Source organism: Myodes glareolus, chromosome 14, assembly GCF_982192425.1.
Source record: "Myodes glareolus chromosome 14, mMyoGla1.1, whole genome shotgun sequence".
Classification (NCBI taxonomy): Eukaryota; Metazoa; Chordata; class Mammalia; order Rodentia; family Cricetidae; genus Myodes; species Myodes glareolus.
In genome coordinates, this window is record NC_142039.1 from 44,714,543 (window position 1) to 44,729,027 (window position 14,485).

Sequence of the window (14,485 nt, forward strand, 5' to 3'; positions counted from 1 at the left end):
TCACTAGCAATATAAAAATTTGGGGTATCTATGATGTGGATTGTATTACAATATGGAATATTTTTCATGATGCCACCAGTTACTATGTAGAACTGTTCAGATTAAATGCCTAAAATTGCTATAATTTGATAGCATGATAAGATCATCAGCAACTTTTGCAGTATGGCAACAGGGAAACCATGGCACAGTAGTTACCACTGCAATTGATAATTATCTGAATTGTTTTAAACCTCAAGCCACCTAAAACAATCAGTGTGTTATATTGTAAGGCAACAAAAATAAGGTGCCTAAAATGTCTTTATCTGCACTTATAAGTTGACATTTCATAAATGGAAATGATGTGGTTGTCATAATGACTTCTGAACGTTTGTGTTTAGACCTGTTGATTACTGGAACCATTACCAAGTCTATTGAGATAAATCTTTTACAGTTTTAATGATTAAGGAAATATATTTGTGTTTAGTTAAAACAATCTGTAATAATTGACTTATGTGGCTTTAGGGTGAATTATTGAAAGCATTTATCAAAACTGGAACCAGTAGGGTACTGAGCAGAAGTTATGACACATTTCTAAGATCTGGAACCAGGGAAAAGTGTTGGGGAATAATTCTTTTCTCCTGCTTACCTGGAAATGAGTAGCCAATGAAGAGATTGCCTTGTTGATTTGGAGAATGACTGGAACTCTATTGATTGTGTGATGGAATGCAGTATGATGACGCATTTTGACATATAAATGTGGCAAATGTAAAGAGGATGTTAATCAACCCTGAGGGAAGAACGTCGCTGATCCACGGACATTGATTCAATATGGCCTGAAGCTATGTCTGGCTTTGGGTACAGTCTTGAGGTATATATGGGAGGTGGAAAGTTGACTGAACGCAGCACTCAGGTGAAGCAGTTCACACTGTGGTGGATCACCTCAAAGATGCAGCTCACTTCGACTTTTCCAAACTCTGGTAAGTAGCCATTCATCATGTACTTTTAAGACTTTCTTAGTCTATAATTCACAAGGTTGTTTATACAGTTGAATTTCTTTGATGTAATCTAGTCTATATTTTTGGAAAACTGATACCTGATCAAGTTTCTTCTAGAGACAATCAACACGGAGCTTAAAGGCAACTCTATATTCTACCTGCTCATTTAAGTTTCAGCTGAGAGAATTTATATAGGCTCTTCCTTATGTTGCAGACAGAAGGCAATGCACAAATATTTTGTGAAATCTTTCTTAACAGGAGGGTAAAATGAGACAGTGTTACTGATATTTAAGCATCGCTAATTGTATAGTACCTTCCATTTCAAAAGGTACCTTCTAGAACAAAAAGATAATGAAAATCAAAGGGTTCCATTTACATTACAGAGAATTTGATTATATTGAGAACAACTGAGTAGTACAATTGCTTCAAGCACAGAAACAGGAAACTAGAATTACTTTGTAGGCCAACATTGAATATCTGCTCACATAAAACAACCTGGAAAAACTATCAAATTACCTAAGTCTTAAGTGATATATGAATTAAGTGGTAAATGAATTAGTTACCATAGGAAAGTTATTTAAGAAAGTGAAATTCTCTAGAATCTCAAACACATGCAGATAATTACTTGCAGTCTAGGCTCATGGCTAGGCAAACTCTATGTGTTCGCAAACTTGAGGAGCTGTTTCTGAGGCAGTGCAAACTGTGAAATATCTCCCCCATTTCTAACTCTCTATTGGAAACCTTTAGCTATTTCTCTGTATTTTCCAAATTGTACACATGAACAGTCAGTTAAGATACATCAACCCAAATCACATAGCAGAGGCCATCGGAGCACATTCACAGCTTGTTTAACTGTCTGCTACTTCATTTGTATAGCTCCTCTCGTTGTTATTTCTCTGACAGCCGGGATGTGTATGCTGCTGCTTGTGTCAAGTCTGCTCCTGTGGGAGCATGCAGCCTCCAAACCAACTGGCTTTGTGTCCACTGAAGACCTGTATGATCGTGTGGTTGTTCAGTCTCACACCACATATAACCTGGCTGCAGATATCTTCTATGAATTTGTAAGTAATGTCCTTACTTCTAGATTCTACTCTAAAAGGGCCTTCAAATAGTTGACCACTAATGAAATTGTAATGACTCATCTGTCCAATTACAAGTACTTCACTTTTGTAGGTAATACAATGAATCATATAGGAAACTGTGTAATAGGAAGAATGTGAAGTTTCATAAAGATCTCAAAAAAATTGTAAAGAATTTAATGATATTTCAAGTTTTCCTGTATTAACTTTAGCAATAACAACTTTGAACTTCTTCATTGGCATTCGGACTTCCTGGTCATATTTCCAGGGCTTCCGTCTTCCTGGGCATTCCCTACTTCCCGACCTGAAGATCACTATCACCGGATAAATGAATGAGTTAATTGTGTAGAGAGAAAACAGTCTAAAGAAAATTGAAACTGTGTAGACAGTGAACAGAAAAAAAAACAAAATAGCTACACATAAGCTCATAAATACAAAGAACCATGGCCTGTTGTTTGCAGTTTGAGTTTCTTAATGAAATGGAAGGACGACTGTAGAGACAAAAGGTGTTCTCTCTTCCTCAGGGAAATAAATCAACTATTCAGGTTGTGCCATTGAGGAAACAGCAAAGCAAATTTTCATTTTAAACCATATAAATTTTCATTTTAAACCATATAAATTTCATTTAAATTTTTAGTTTTAATCCATTTAAATATGGATTGCGTATCTCAACATTCACAGGGAATAGTTATATTCCCATGGTTATTTTCTCTTAATAGTTTGCCTCATACCCTTTATTCTTTTGTCATAAATTTCCAGACTCACACATTTCTAAGAACCCATTAACATTTTAAATTCTCTGATAGGTAGAATTAAGTAATTTGTATGTTCTTAATAAATACCTATGCAAGTACATCCTTCATATCATTTATGTAGAAACTTTAAATATTTTGTGCATTCTTACTTCACTCTTTTCTGAATATTTTCTTAAAATATGCCTAGAATTTAATGTTTCATAGCTGACTGTAACATCGTGAGTGAACCCTACATTTATCATGAAATTTTTATGGTACGGACACATGGTGATGTATGAGAGCAAATTTATAAATCAACAATTTCCTTTTTTAAAAATAATAGACAATTTTTTGCAAACAAAAACAAAATATTTTAAATATGTATAAACAGTAATAATTCTATGACTCTCAGACGAGAAAATTTGATACTTAAAGATGTAGGTATTTACAAGTTTTGGTCCATTTTAGTGTTTTCTTTCCAAACAATGTCATTAACAAGTACAATACAAGGAAAGTAAAGAAGGGAAGAGAATGGAGGGTAGTCAGTTACTTTACTCATGTAAAGGAATAAAAGGTAAGCAGATGATGATTCCATCGTTCTAGTTTTCCACATTTTGTTCTTAAATATCAAAAATCTGCAGGTTATCAAACTATCACGTTGGTTTTTATTCAATTCTGAATTCCAAAAAGTTAAATATTTAATTTCTTCCAGGATTCCAACTTTTACAAGAGTAGTTGGTTTCCCAAGAGGATGCCCAGGTTATGCCACACAGCTTCCATCCATACTCCAGAGTCTCGTCAGGAAGTCAATGAAACAAAGGTACGTTTCTTCTCTGAATTTGACCAAAACAGTCTTGCTATACACAGGATAATTGTTCTCTGTGTAATTACTAATAGTTGTGATCATTTCAGACAGAATAGATAGAGGAATACGCAGCTGTCAAAGAAGAATCACATAATACTTTGGTTAATGTTAGCGCACAGTAAAATGCCTGCCAACTCACATGTTTCCAGAGTTGTAATTGTCCACATAGAAAACTATTTTTACCAGAACTTTCTGCTTATCCCTGGAAAGTTTTGATCTGAACTGAACAAACATTTCTAACATATCCATATAAATATGGAGTAAATAAAATCCTCCTGTGTTCGTGATATAACCCTAAAGAATCTTCCTATGGCATCATGTGATTAAATGAGGAGAGTGTCCTTTCTTCTTAAGTTCCTAAACTAACCTGGACATTTTTCTCCTCTGTCATTATTTCTACATTCCTGCCTCACTGCTCTGCTTTCTCTTATATCTGAAATTAGGCTGTATAAGAGACTTCCTTGTAGTCTAAAGGTGTTCCTCTGGATGGCTTCTCTTTTGATGAGATTTACATAACACTGAAGATCTGATGTATATGTGTCTGATCACTTCATTCAGACTTTGTGTCGTAAACATCAGTTTTATTTATGCAATGTTAATAATGTATATCCTCATATATATAATCTATTATCCAGTCTTGCTTATATTACCAACACAAGAAACCTTTACACAAGATATTCTCAGGAATAACATGTGATTATAATACAGAAAAAGAAACTGAAGTAAACATTTGTACATATTACTTTCCTAGACAATATAGATAGCACACTGGTGGTACCAAAGTATTTAATGCTGACAGTCTCTGATAATAGAACCTTTAAGAAGATGACAATCTGAAGCTCCAACACTATGCAGGATTCATTTCCCTTGAATATAAGAATTTACACTACACTTCTTTCATGCCGTGCAGTCATTCTTAATCATTTTTGTCTAATGCTCCTAGCAAAATGTTGTTGATCAAAATTGATCTGTCCATTTTGTTCGTAAAGTTACTTTTCTCTGAAATTCTGGTTGAATTTCTCTCTAGTCTTTATTTTTATACTTTGTAATACTCCTCACAAACATCAAAATCAACAACTATCTAAAAATATTTTGTATGACTGTGTCTGTGACCTAAGAATTACCAGGTTAAAATTGCATTCTAATTTTTACTGATGCCTGATATTAAAGTAATGCTTTGCAATAGATTTTCTTTTATATATTTCAATAAATAAGCAATTTCTTTAGCTGCAAGGGCAGCAGAATCATGCACATAAAGAAGAAATAGTATTTGAAAGCCATTTTTTCTGCATTCACCTGTTTTAATATTCTAGCACAATATATAAATACTTATATAAGAATATGAGAAACTAATTTTGTTCAGTATTGTATAAATTAATTGAACCACTAACTCCTGATAGTGCTAGCATCTATGTATCATGAGTTATGTTTTTGGACACCTACTAAGCTATGCAAAGCTAGCTTTCGCATAGACAGGCTACACCATCAAAGAGAACATTTCTAACAGCTAGAAAAAAGGGTTGACTTTTGAGGAAACACAAAATTTGATCATTTGAAATAGCCAAATTTATTAAAACCCTATTAGTTTAATTTAGCCATGTAAAATTCAGTAGTTGTCATTTTATATTTATGCAATATTTATATGTTATAAAATCAATAATAAAATATTAATAATAAAAGTATACTGTAGATTGTCTCTCTTGTGAAAAAACCATAAGAATCTATCTGCCGAGCTGTATGTTACATAATTTAATATGAAGTCCAATGATGTTTGCTTAGACTGAAGACCTTTTGAAAGCAATCATCAACATTACTAATGCCTGGGAAGAACCTCTGAAACATCTGGTGTCAGCAGTGACCTCTCTTCCAAAACCTGCTGATAACATGCTGAAAATCGCCAATACTTTGAAGAATAGAAATGCTGTTCTTCTGGAGGGACTTAAAACCATTCTCAACAGGGTAAGGTGTTTCTACATTGTGTTTTGTTTATCTTATTTATAAAATTCGTGTATTACGTCATTCAAATAGGATTTGAACCCAAATACCAGGTTACTAAATAAGTCCATAGAACAGTGATCTGTGTAGGAAATAGTAGTCTGCCTCATAAAAATTTTGACAGTAACTTTCTTGAATAGGTAGGACACTCCAGTCTAATTCAGAAGATCTTATAACTGTCATAGCCTTCATAACCTGCACCATAAAACATTAAATAAAATATTCTGATCATGTGCAATATAGAATATAAATGTAGAATGGATTTACCTGAAAAGAATGGAAGGATCAAGACACTATACCAGAACTAATATGGTTTGAAGGGCACGTCATGGAAAGTACTGACAGCTGTAAAACTTCCCAAAGTGAAAGAACTGATACTAGCCTTTTCATTGTTGCTTAGTTAATCCCATGTACACAGTCAAATAGTACCTTGCTGGTTCACTGTTTGTCCACTTCTGTGTGGATGTATCTCATCTGAGATCAGTGGAGTGTCAGAAAATACATATGCTTGCTTCAATTTATGTTGAGGTATCTAATGACTTTGCCCTAATTTCCAGCATTTCTCACTATAAAAGTATAGTCCCCTATATTCTACCAGAGTTAATTAAATATTTCCGAGAAAGGTGCATTGGGAGATACATAATGTCTGTAAGTGCCATTCTTCCATGTGTGAGGACCTGAATCTAGTTTCAGAATTTGTGTCGAATGTGTGATGTGGTATCTTCACTTTGTAGCCCTCAGACTAGGGAATCAGATCTACATGGGTCTGCCATGAATTGCGGGTAAAAGTAAGAGCAGCTCTCTCAAAAATCAATGTAGATAATGTAGATGTCACTGGAGGAACTTTACCCAAAATGGATCGCTGATATCCAAACATATGTATGTATTTCACACACACACACACACACACACACACACACACACACACACACACACACACAGAGAGAGAGAGAGAGAGAGAGAGAGAGAGAGAGAGAGAGAGAGAAAGAAATAAAAGATAATGTTAATCATACCTGTCCATTTAATTTTTAGACCAAGACTGTATATGAAGAAACTGACTCCCCTGTCTGGTCCGGACTGTCAGACTTAAAGTCAGCTGATGAAGACACTCAACTTTTTGCCTTTTATAGCCTGGTCCGCTGCCTGAGACGTGATACTCATAAGATCGACACTTTTCTCAAGGTCTTGAGGTGCCGAGTTGTCTTTAATAATGAGTGTCAGTTTTAAGGAATGCAAAATGCACATCCCTGCAATGTTCTGTTAACAGGGTCCATTTTGAAGCAGAACGTTAATTCTTTTTTTTCTTGTCTGTGCATGCATGCATATAATGGATTTTTTCTTAAAAATAAAATCTAAGCATTTATAAGCAGCAAATTCAGTGTGAAATTTATGAAAGTCTCCTGTTTCCATCTAATATAATATAGATCCAGGCTTTTGTGATGTGCATGAATAATCTGAAGTTTGACAAGCTTACAAGACAGCATAAAACGTCTTAAAGTTCACAGTGAATGAAGAGAGATCATTTATGTATAATCAAAGTAAGAGTTTGTTGCTACTCATAAGATCCTTTGTATGAAGAGGATGGATATCTAAGTAGTTTATCAAAGAAAATCTTTCTGTGAGCAAATATTTAGTCCAATAACAACAATGCAGGTTAAATAATGTTGGACTATCCATAAGTACCATTAATTCAAATGTTCAAAAAATGTAATAGGAAAGAATGAAACAGATCTATATTTCTCTAGTGTCTTTCTGCCTCTTGATCATCCATTGGGCCATCTGAGGAAAGAAGCAAAATTTTACTTTTCTGTAGCTTAGAATCTAAGACCATTTTAATACTTTAAAAGTGGAAATTGAAAACAAACAAATCTTTCCCTCTTATTTAGACACAGTTCAGCAGACCAGAAGACATGGTAGCATGTCTCTCAGAGGTGACATTCTAATTGAAGTCTGAATTTTTCAGGTAAAATTAAAAGAAAGCATAAGTGATAAATAAGATAAAATAATGGAAAAAATAGAATATGTTTGAGAACACCAGAGTGTCTATGTAGTCTACTGCTTCTAGGGTATTCACCTTATAAGCTTACATTCAAATAAATTGTTCTAGGAGAGGGAGAATAGTAGAAACCAGATTAAAACAGAAAATGAGGTAGAAAAGTCATCTCGTAGATTAATAAATTACATGATGAACACTAAAGGTACATTTTGAGAAGAAAATAATTGGCTTTTTATGATATTTTTTCTGAAATAGTGGTGGCTAAATAAACATAAAATAAAAAATACTAAGACTAGTATAATACTTAATGTACTCACAGAAAAATGATTTGAACAAGTTTAGTGGTTAATGAAGATGAGACTAGGAAAGCAGAGTTTCTAGATGCTGATGGGTTAGAACTAGAAAACTGAAATCATGATAGAACAGTGACAAAATGGAGGATAGCACATCTAATAATTCTTCTAGAGCATTGCATAATATAACTCTTTTTCTGATTTTGAACAAAATTCTGAGACATTCACATACACAGCACTTTAAGGAAGTTGTAAATGATTAGATTTGTGTGTCATCTAAATGGATATGAGGTATCTCCTATGATACTGTGATATTCATATTACCCTAGACTAATTGCAAGAAAAGCCTGGTGAAGCTTTATTGTGATAAAGGATGTATAATTTCAACTTGAAAAATAAATGGTTATATGACAAAGAATAAGGGTTATCAATGTAGGTATAGAAGGCAATATATGAACAGAAAGAAATACTTTAGATGTGGAAAATAAAAAAAAATTATGCAGTATTAAGGTTTTTACTTGTGTGAAGTTGTTTGACAAGTACTGAATCCAAACAAAAATTGAGGTATCATAAAGTTGTTACAGAAGAAACTCAGTGTCAGCTTGGCAAAAAAGGAAAGAATCAGGATAGCAGGAACATTGACCACCCTAACTCTGGTATAAATGAAGCAGAAGATTAAAAGAGACCAAAAAACTGAAGGCTAGAATAACTGAATGATGGAAAACCCAGAAGACAATGAGGTAAATACACTGATGTAAATATTCAGGAACTTTCTTTTCCTATATTTTATTGAGGATTTTTTTTGCCAGAAATTACCAAAATATTCTTAAGTTTATAAATAATAAGCCAACATACACATAGGGCTCTATTATTGTCTCACTTGAGCAATGCCTTCAGTGATAGGGTTTGATTACCAAGTTCAGGAGCGTAATCAAGGCTTATGTGGGATTCCCCTCTGTGTGCTGTGACTGTGTTTTACCAGTAAAATTACCGATAAAATACCACCTTGTGGCAATACAGAGAATAATAGAAATGGGTTAATTTAGGATGTAAGAGTTAGCTAGAAAGGTGCCTGAGTCACTAGTCAAGCAGTGTTGTAATTAATATAGTTTCTGTTTGCTTATTTGAGTCTGAGTGATTAGGAAATGAACAAGCGATCTCTGCCTACAAAGAGCAATGGCAACAACCTGTGTTATTTGACAGTTTTTGAGACCTCTCCCTGACCAGCAGCTCTGTTAGAAGTGATCCATTCCTGAAATTGAGTCTCTTACTTGTTACCCTCTTGTGTCTAATAGGGATATTGATATCCCACTGTAGGACAATTTCATTAAGCTCTTTAAAATGTATGTATATGTATATATTTTCGGAAGATTCTATAGTAAGAGATTTCAAATTACATTTCCTGTGGGTCGTTTTTTGAGAATAGTAGAGGGTTATTTATTTAGAGGTAGACTCACAAATCAATATCTTCTGCTGGAATGGAGAACAGCAACCAAATCCCATAGCCAGAAAAGAGACGGGACATGTGCTTTACATTTGTATAATAGTATAGGAGTCCACACCCAAGTACGTGGGTAACTTAAAGGCCAATGGCTGTAGGAATTTTTACAGCACCTCCCCCTTTTTTATATAAGAGAGACAAACATAGATGACTACTGATCTATAATTCTTAATACCTATTTAACTTAAAGGCTAAGACTTCCTGGGGATGCAGAGATGATTCAGCAGTTAAGAGCACAGACTGTTCTTCCAGCGGTCATGAGTTCAATACCTAGCAAGCACATGAAGGTCTTTAGTACTAGTTATTTTTCCCTGTATTTCCTTTGCTATCCTGTCCAATAATACCTCAGCTCATTTAACATTTTCTTTCCATTCCTTAAATCTATTATAATTTTCATTCTAACCTCTCTTCCTGCATGGGTCTGCACTAGGTCCTTTGCATATATGGTATGGTTGCTTAGCTTGAGATTTGTGGAACTTCTGACAGTAGCAATGGGGGTGACTGACTCTTTTGTTTGCTCTTGGGGCCATTTTACTCCTATTTGAATTGCCTCTTCTAGCCTTGATTTGACTATTTGTGACTAGTCTTACTTCATCCTACTATGCTATTTTCAGCTGATATCCCTGGGAGGCCTGATCTTTGCTGAAGAGAACTCAAGAGAACTAAAGAACAATGGATCTGAGGACAGTGGAGCTGTTAAGGAGACAGGGAGGAGTGGAGAAAGGGGAAACTGCTGTAGAGATATATCACATGGCAAAGGAATGAAAAAGAAAGAAAGAAAAATCACACTGTCTAAAAACACCGTATTTTCAATATTTTCATACATGTTAACGTACATATAGACCTTTTCCATGTCTTTTATAGTAAATAAAGCAACATGGATATGGATGAGTAGATTACCACTATTGTAGGACATACTGACCTTTTGCTATATTCTGTAAAATCTGTATAGTTGATTCATATGGGAGATCTAGTACAAGATTTCTTAAGAAACCAGTACCTTGAGGCAATACCAAGGCCCTTCTCACCGTTTCTTAACAAAGCAAGGTTTCCCTCCATAGAGAATGAGCTCCAAAAGTCAATTCATGCACTAGGGATAACTCTTGGTCCCACTACCAGTGACCCTACAGAATGCCCAAGTCACAGAACTGCCACCCTTATTCAGAGGGCCTAGTTTGGTCCTTTACAGGTTCCTCTGCTTCTGTGGGGGTCCCCATCATGGCCTTGTCCCCTTTTGTAATATTATTACTTTTCCCTCTCTTTGACTGGACTCTGGGAGTTTGGCACAGTGTATCTGTTTCTCTCTATCTATATCAGTTGCTGGATGTAGGTTTCAGGAGATCTTGTCTATTTCCCTTTCCAAGGGGGATATATTTATGTCTTTCCAAAGGTTCTCCTTGTTACCTAGCTGCTTTGGGGTGGTTCAAGACTTTGCTGACTCCCCATGGAAGGCCTTACCCTCACTGAAGAGTAGATTGAGGTTGGGATGGGTGGAATCTGGGGAGAACAGGAGGAGGGGAGGGAGTGGGAACAGAGATTGATACATTAAATGAAAAATTGTTTATAAACAAATAAATGAAGAAAGAAAGAAAAAAGAGCCTTAGTAAAAGAACCTCATACCAATTTCTATTGTAGATGTACCAGATTGCACTCCCACCAGATTGCAATAAGAATTACAATTCTTATTGTACTAGAATAAGAGGTCCTCTTTCCCCTTATAGAAATCACTCTTTCCTTTCAGATGTTAAACTTTTATTTTATTTATTGATTTTCGATGGTTTGTTTTGCTTTATGGGCATTTTAGAATGCATATGTGTATGTGCAACACATGCATGTAGTGCCTACAAGCTCTAAAGAAGTCCTTGGTTTCTTGGAACAGGAGTTAGAGGTACTTGTAAATATCACTTATATCAGTGTTAGAAATCAAGCACAGGTTAGAAATCCGCAGGAATAGCAAGGTTTCTTAACTGCAAAACGATATGTTAGCCCTGGTGATGTGCTTTCCTGTTTTACCTTTCTAATCAGAGCAAGAGGAAATCTCAAAATGCTTCTAATTTCCATTTTCTTGGTGGCTGAAGATGCTGCACATTTAAAAACATTTTTCAATATTTGTGTTTCACTTTTTGATAACAACTGACTTGATTCTAATTCCACTTTCATTATTATGTTGTTTCTTTCTATGAGGCTTATTATTTGTGAGTACTTTATAGTCTATGTACTAACCTTCTGTCAGATATGAAAGATTTTATCCCATTCTATAGGCTGCCTTTACACATTAAAAGTGGTGTTCCTTTCTACACATAAAATTTTTAGGATTTTGTTTATTTGATTTTTGTGTTTGTGTGTGTGTGTGTGTGTGTGTGTGTGTGTGTGTGTGTGTGTACTTTCTTTGGCCTGTAGTTCTTCTATATGCTTTACTTTCTATTCCCACATGCTGAGGGTATTCTGTCATATATTGTGGCACTCAGTCTATTTAGAGTTGAGGTTTGTGAACCTTAACAAGTAAGAATATAGTCTCATTCTTCTACATGTTTCTATAACATTTGAGCATGGGCACAATTTGTTGAAGATTTTTTTCCCAAGTGTGTATCAACTGTTTTGATAGGCGTTAGGTGGCTACAGAACTCTGAGCTTATCTGTAGATCATCAGTTCTCCACTACTAGTCAATATGACTGTTTTCATGCAGTATCCTGATGATTTTACTACCACAAATTTAGAGCATATCTTGAAATTTAAGATGGTTATATTTTAAGCAGTATTTTGTTGCTGTTCAGTATTATTTGACTATCGGTATTTGTGTTTGCATATGAAATTTAATATCATCTTTTCAATGTCTATGAAGAACTGTATTGTATTAATGATAGGGATTACATTTAATCTATAGATTGCTGTTTTTACAATGACCAGATTCATCCTAATTACCCAATATATGTTTGAGACATGTAGTACACATTTTATCAGAGGTGAAAGGTAATCATATAACTTTTCTATTTGTTCGAGGTTCATGAACGACAGTAGTGCCCAAGAATAGTTTCGCTAGATATTTTTGTAGCTCTATTTTAAATTATTTAAGGAATACCCATCCTGATTTCCACATTGCTCTCTCACCAGCAATAAATATTTGTTCTGCTTTCACCATATTCTCACCAACACCTGGTGTCATTCTTAAAATTAATCTTGGTCATTGTGATCATAGTAACATAAAATATCAAAAATAGTTTTAAATTTTATTTCCAAGATGGCTAAAGATGTTGAACATTTTTTCCTTGTTTCTCAGTCACTAGTGTTTTTTCTTTTGAGAACTCTCTGGTTCCATGTCCCAATTCTAAGTTCACTTTTTTTAAATGTAGAAGTTTGGTTTTGTTTTGTTTTTAGTTTTGTTTTTTGTGGATTCTAGACACTGCCTTTCTACCCTTGATAAATATTTTTTTCCAATCTTTGAGATTCTTCTTCACTTGAATTATAGTGTCCCATGCTGTACAGTGTTATAGCATCTTTTATTAATTGTTTTCAAGGCCTGCACTGTTAGGGTACGTTTTACAAAGCCCTTTCTATTTTCTATAATTTCAAAAATATCCCCGATCTCTGTTTTATCGGTTTCTGGGTACTAGGTCTTATGTTGAGGTACTTGGTAGATTTGGATTTGAGTTTATAGGGTGAGAAATACAGTTCTCCTTCCCTCCTTCTGCATGCTGTTATCCAGTCTGGGCAGCATAAGATTTTGAAGGTGGTGTCTTTTCTCCAGTGTATCATATTTTTCTTTGTAAAAATCAAGTGTCTGTAAATGTGTAGATTTATGCCTTGGTCTTCAGTTCTAAACCATTGATAAACATGTCTGCTTTACTGTCAACATTCTCCTAATATAGTGACTATATCTTTGTAGTACAGCTAAAATTCAGGAATAGTTATGTCTTCAAGAATTCTTTTATTGTACAGGATTGTTTCAGCTATAATTGTTTGTTCATTTCTAAATGAAGTTTGAGATCTTTTTTCAAATTCTTGGAAGAATTGTACTGGGATTTTGATGGAGATTGCACTGAGTCTAGAATTTTTTTAAAAAAAATAGCTATTTACATATTATTAATCCTACCAATCAATGAGCATGAAATTCTTTCCATTTTCTGATTCCTTCTTCTTTTTCTTTCTTCAGCATCCTAAAATTTCTATTATAAATGTCTTTTAATTTCTTAATTAGACTTATTCTGAGATTGTTTTGAGGCTATTGTGAAAGAAATTGCTTCCATGAATTCTGGTTTGGTATGTTTGTCACTAGTATACAGGAAGACTACTGATTTTTGCATGTTAATTTTCTATCTTTATACTTTTCTGAGTCCATTAGCTATAAACATTTCTGGTGGCATCCTCAGAGTTTCTCATATACAAACCTATATCATCTGCAAGTAAGGATACTTTGATTTCTCCCTCTCTTATTTATATCACCCCAATCTCCTTCTGTTATTTTATTGATTCATCTAAGAATTTGTATATGGTTTTGAATAGGTATGGGCATCTTTGTCTGGCTTCTGATTTTAGTGGAAAAATATTGAGCTGTTTTCTCTTTATAATAATATTGGTAGCAGACTTGCTGTAATTTTATTTATTTATTTTGACATGCTTTGTCTATCCCTCATCTATGAGTTTTTATCATAAATAGATTTTGGACTATAAAAGAATATCAAGGAGATATATAAGCAGGATAAAAAGAATGAGGTGTGTGAGGACAAGGGGATAGAGAAGGAAATAAGGGTAGAGACAATAGCTGCAAAAGCCTTTTGAAAAGTCATCTGTAAACTTACTACCACATAAGCTTTGTCAAATTTAAACTTATATAAAAGAAGCTTAAATGAAGGGAAAATACCCCAACTAGATATTATTCTACCATATAAGAAATGTCATTAATAGTAATGTCATATAATTTTTGAGATTTTGGCTAAAGGGTTCCCATAGACCATACAAATATTGCAGGATAATTATCATTGCTATTAAATACCTACACAAACTGACAGTAATACTCTGATCCTTAAGATACCATATATTTACATCATAG

The 14,485-nt window shown here is 34.2% G+C and overlaps 1 protein-coding gene across 1 annotated transcript; it reads left to right on the forward strand.

Moving 5' to 3' along the window:
- The first annotated feature begins 1,885 nt into the window (after positions 1 to 1,885).
- Positions 1,886 to 7,015, forward strand: LOC148119859 (prolactin-3D4-like). The gene is made up of 4 exons (XM_087896695.1): positions 1,886 to 2,035; positions 3,500 to 3,607; positions 5,432 to 5,611; positions 6,680 to 7,015. The coding sequence occupies exons 1-4, from the start codon at positions 1,889 to 1,891 to the stop codon at positions 6,872 to 6,874; spliced, it is 630 nt and encodes a 209-aa protein (XP_087752821.1). The 5' UTR covers positions 1,886 to 1,888; the 3' UTR covers positions 6,875 to 7,015.
- The last annotated feature ends 7,470 nt before the right edge of the window (positions 7,016 to 14,485 follow it).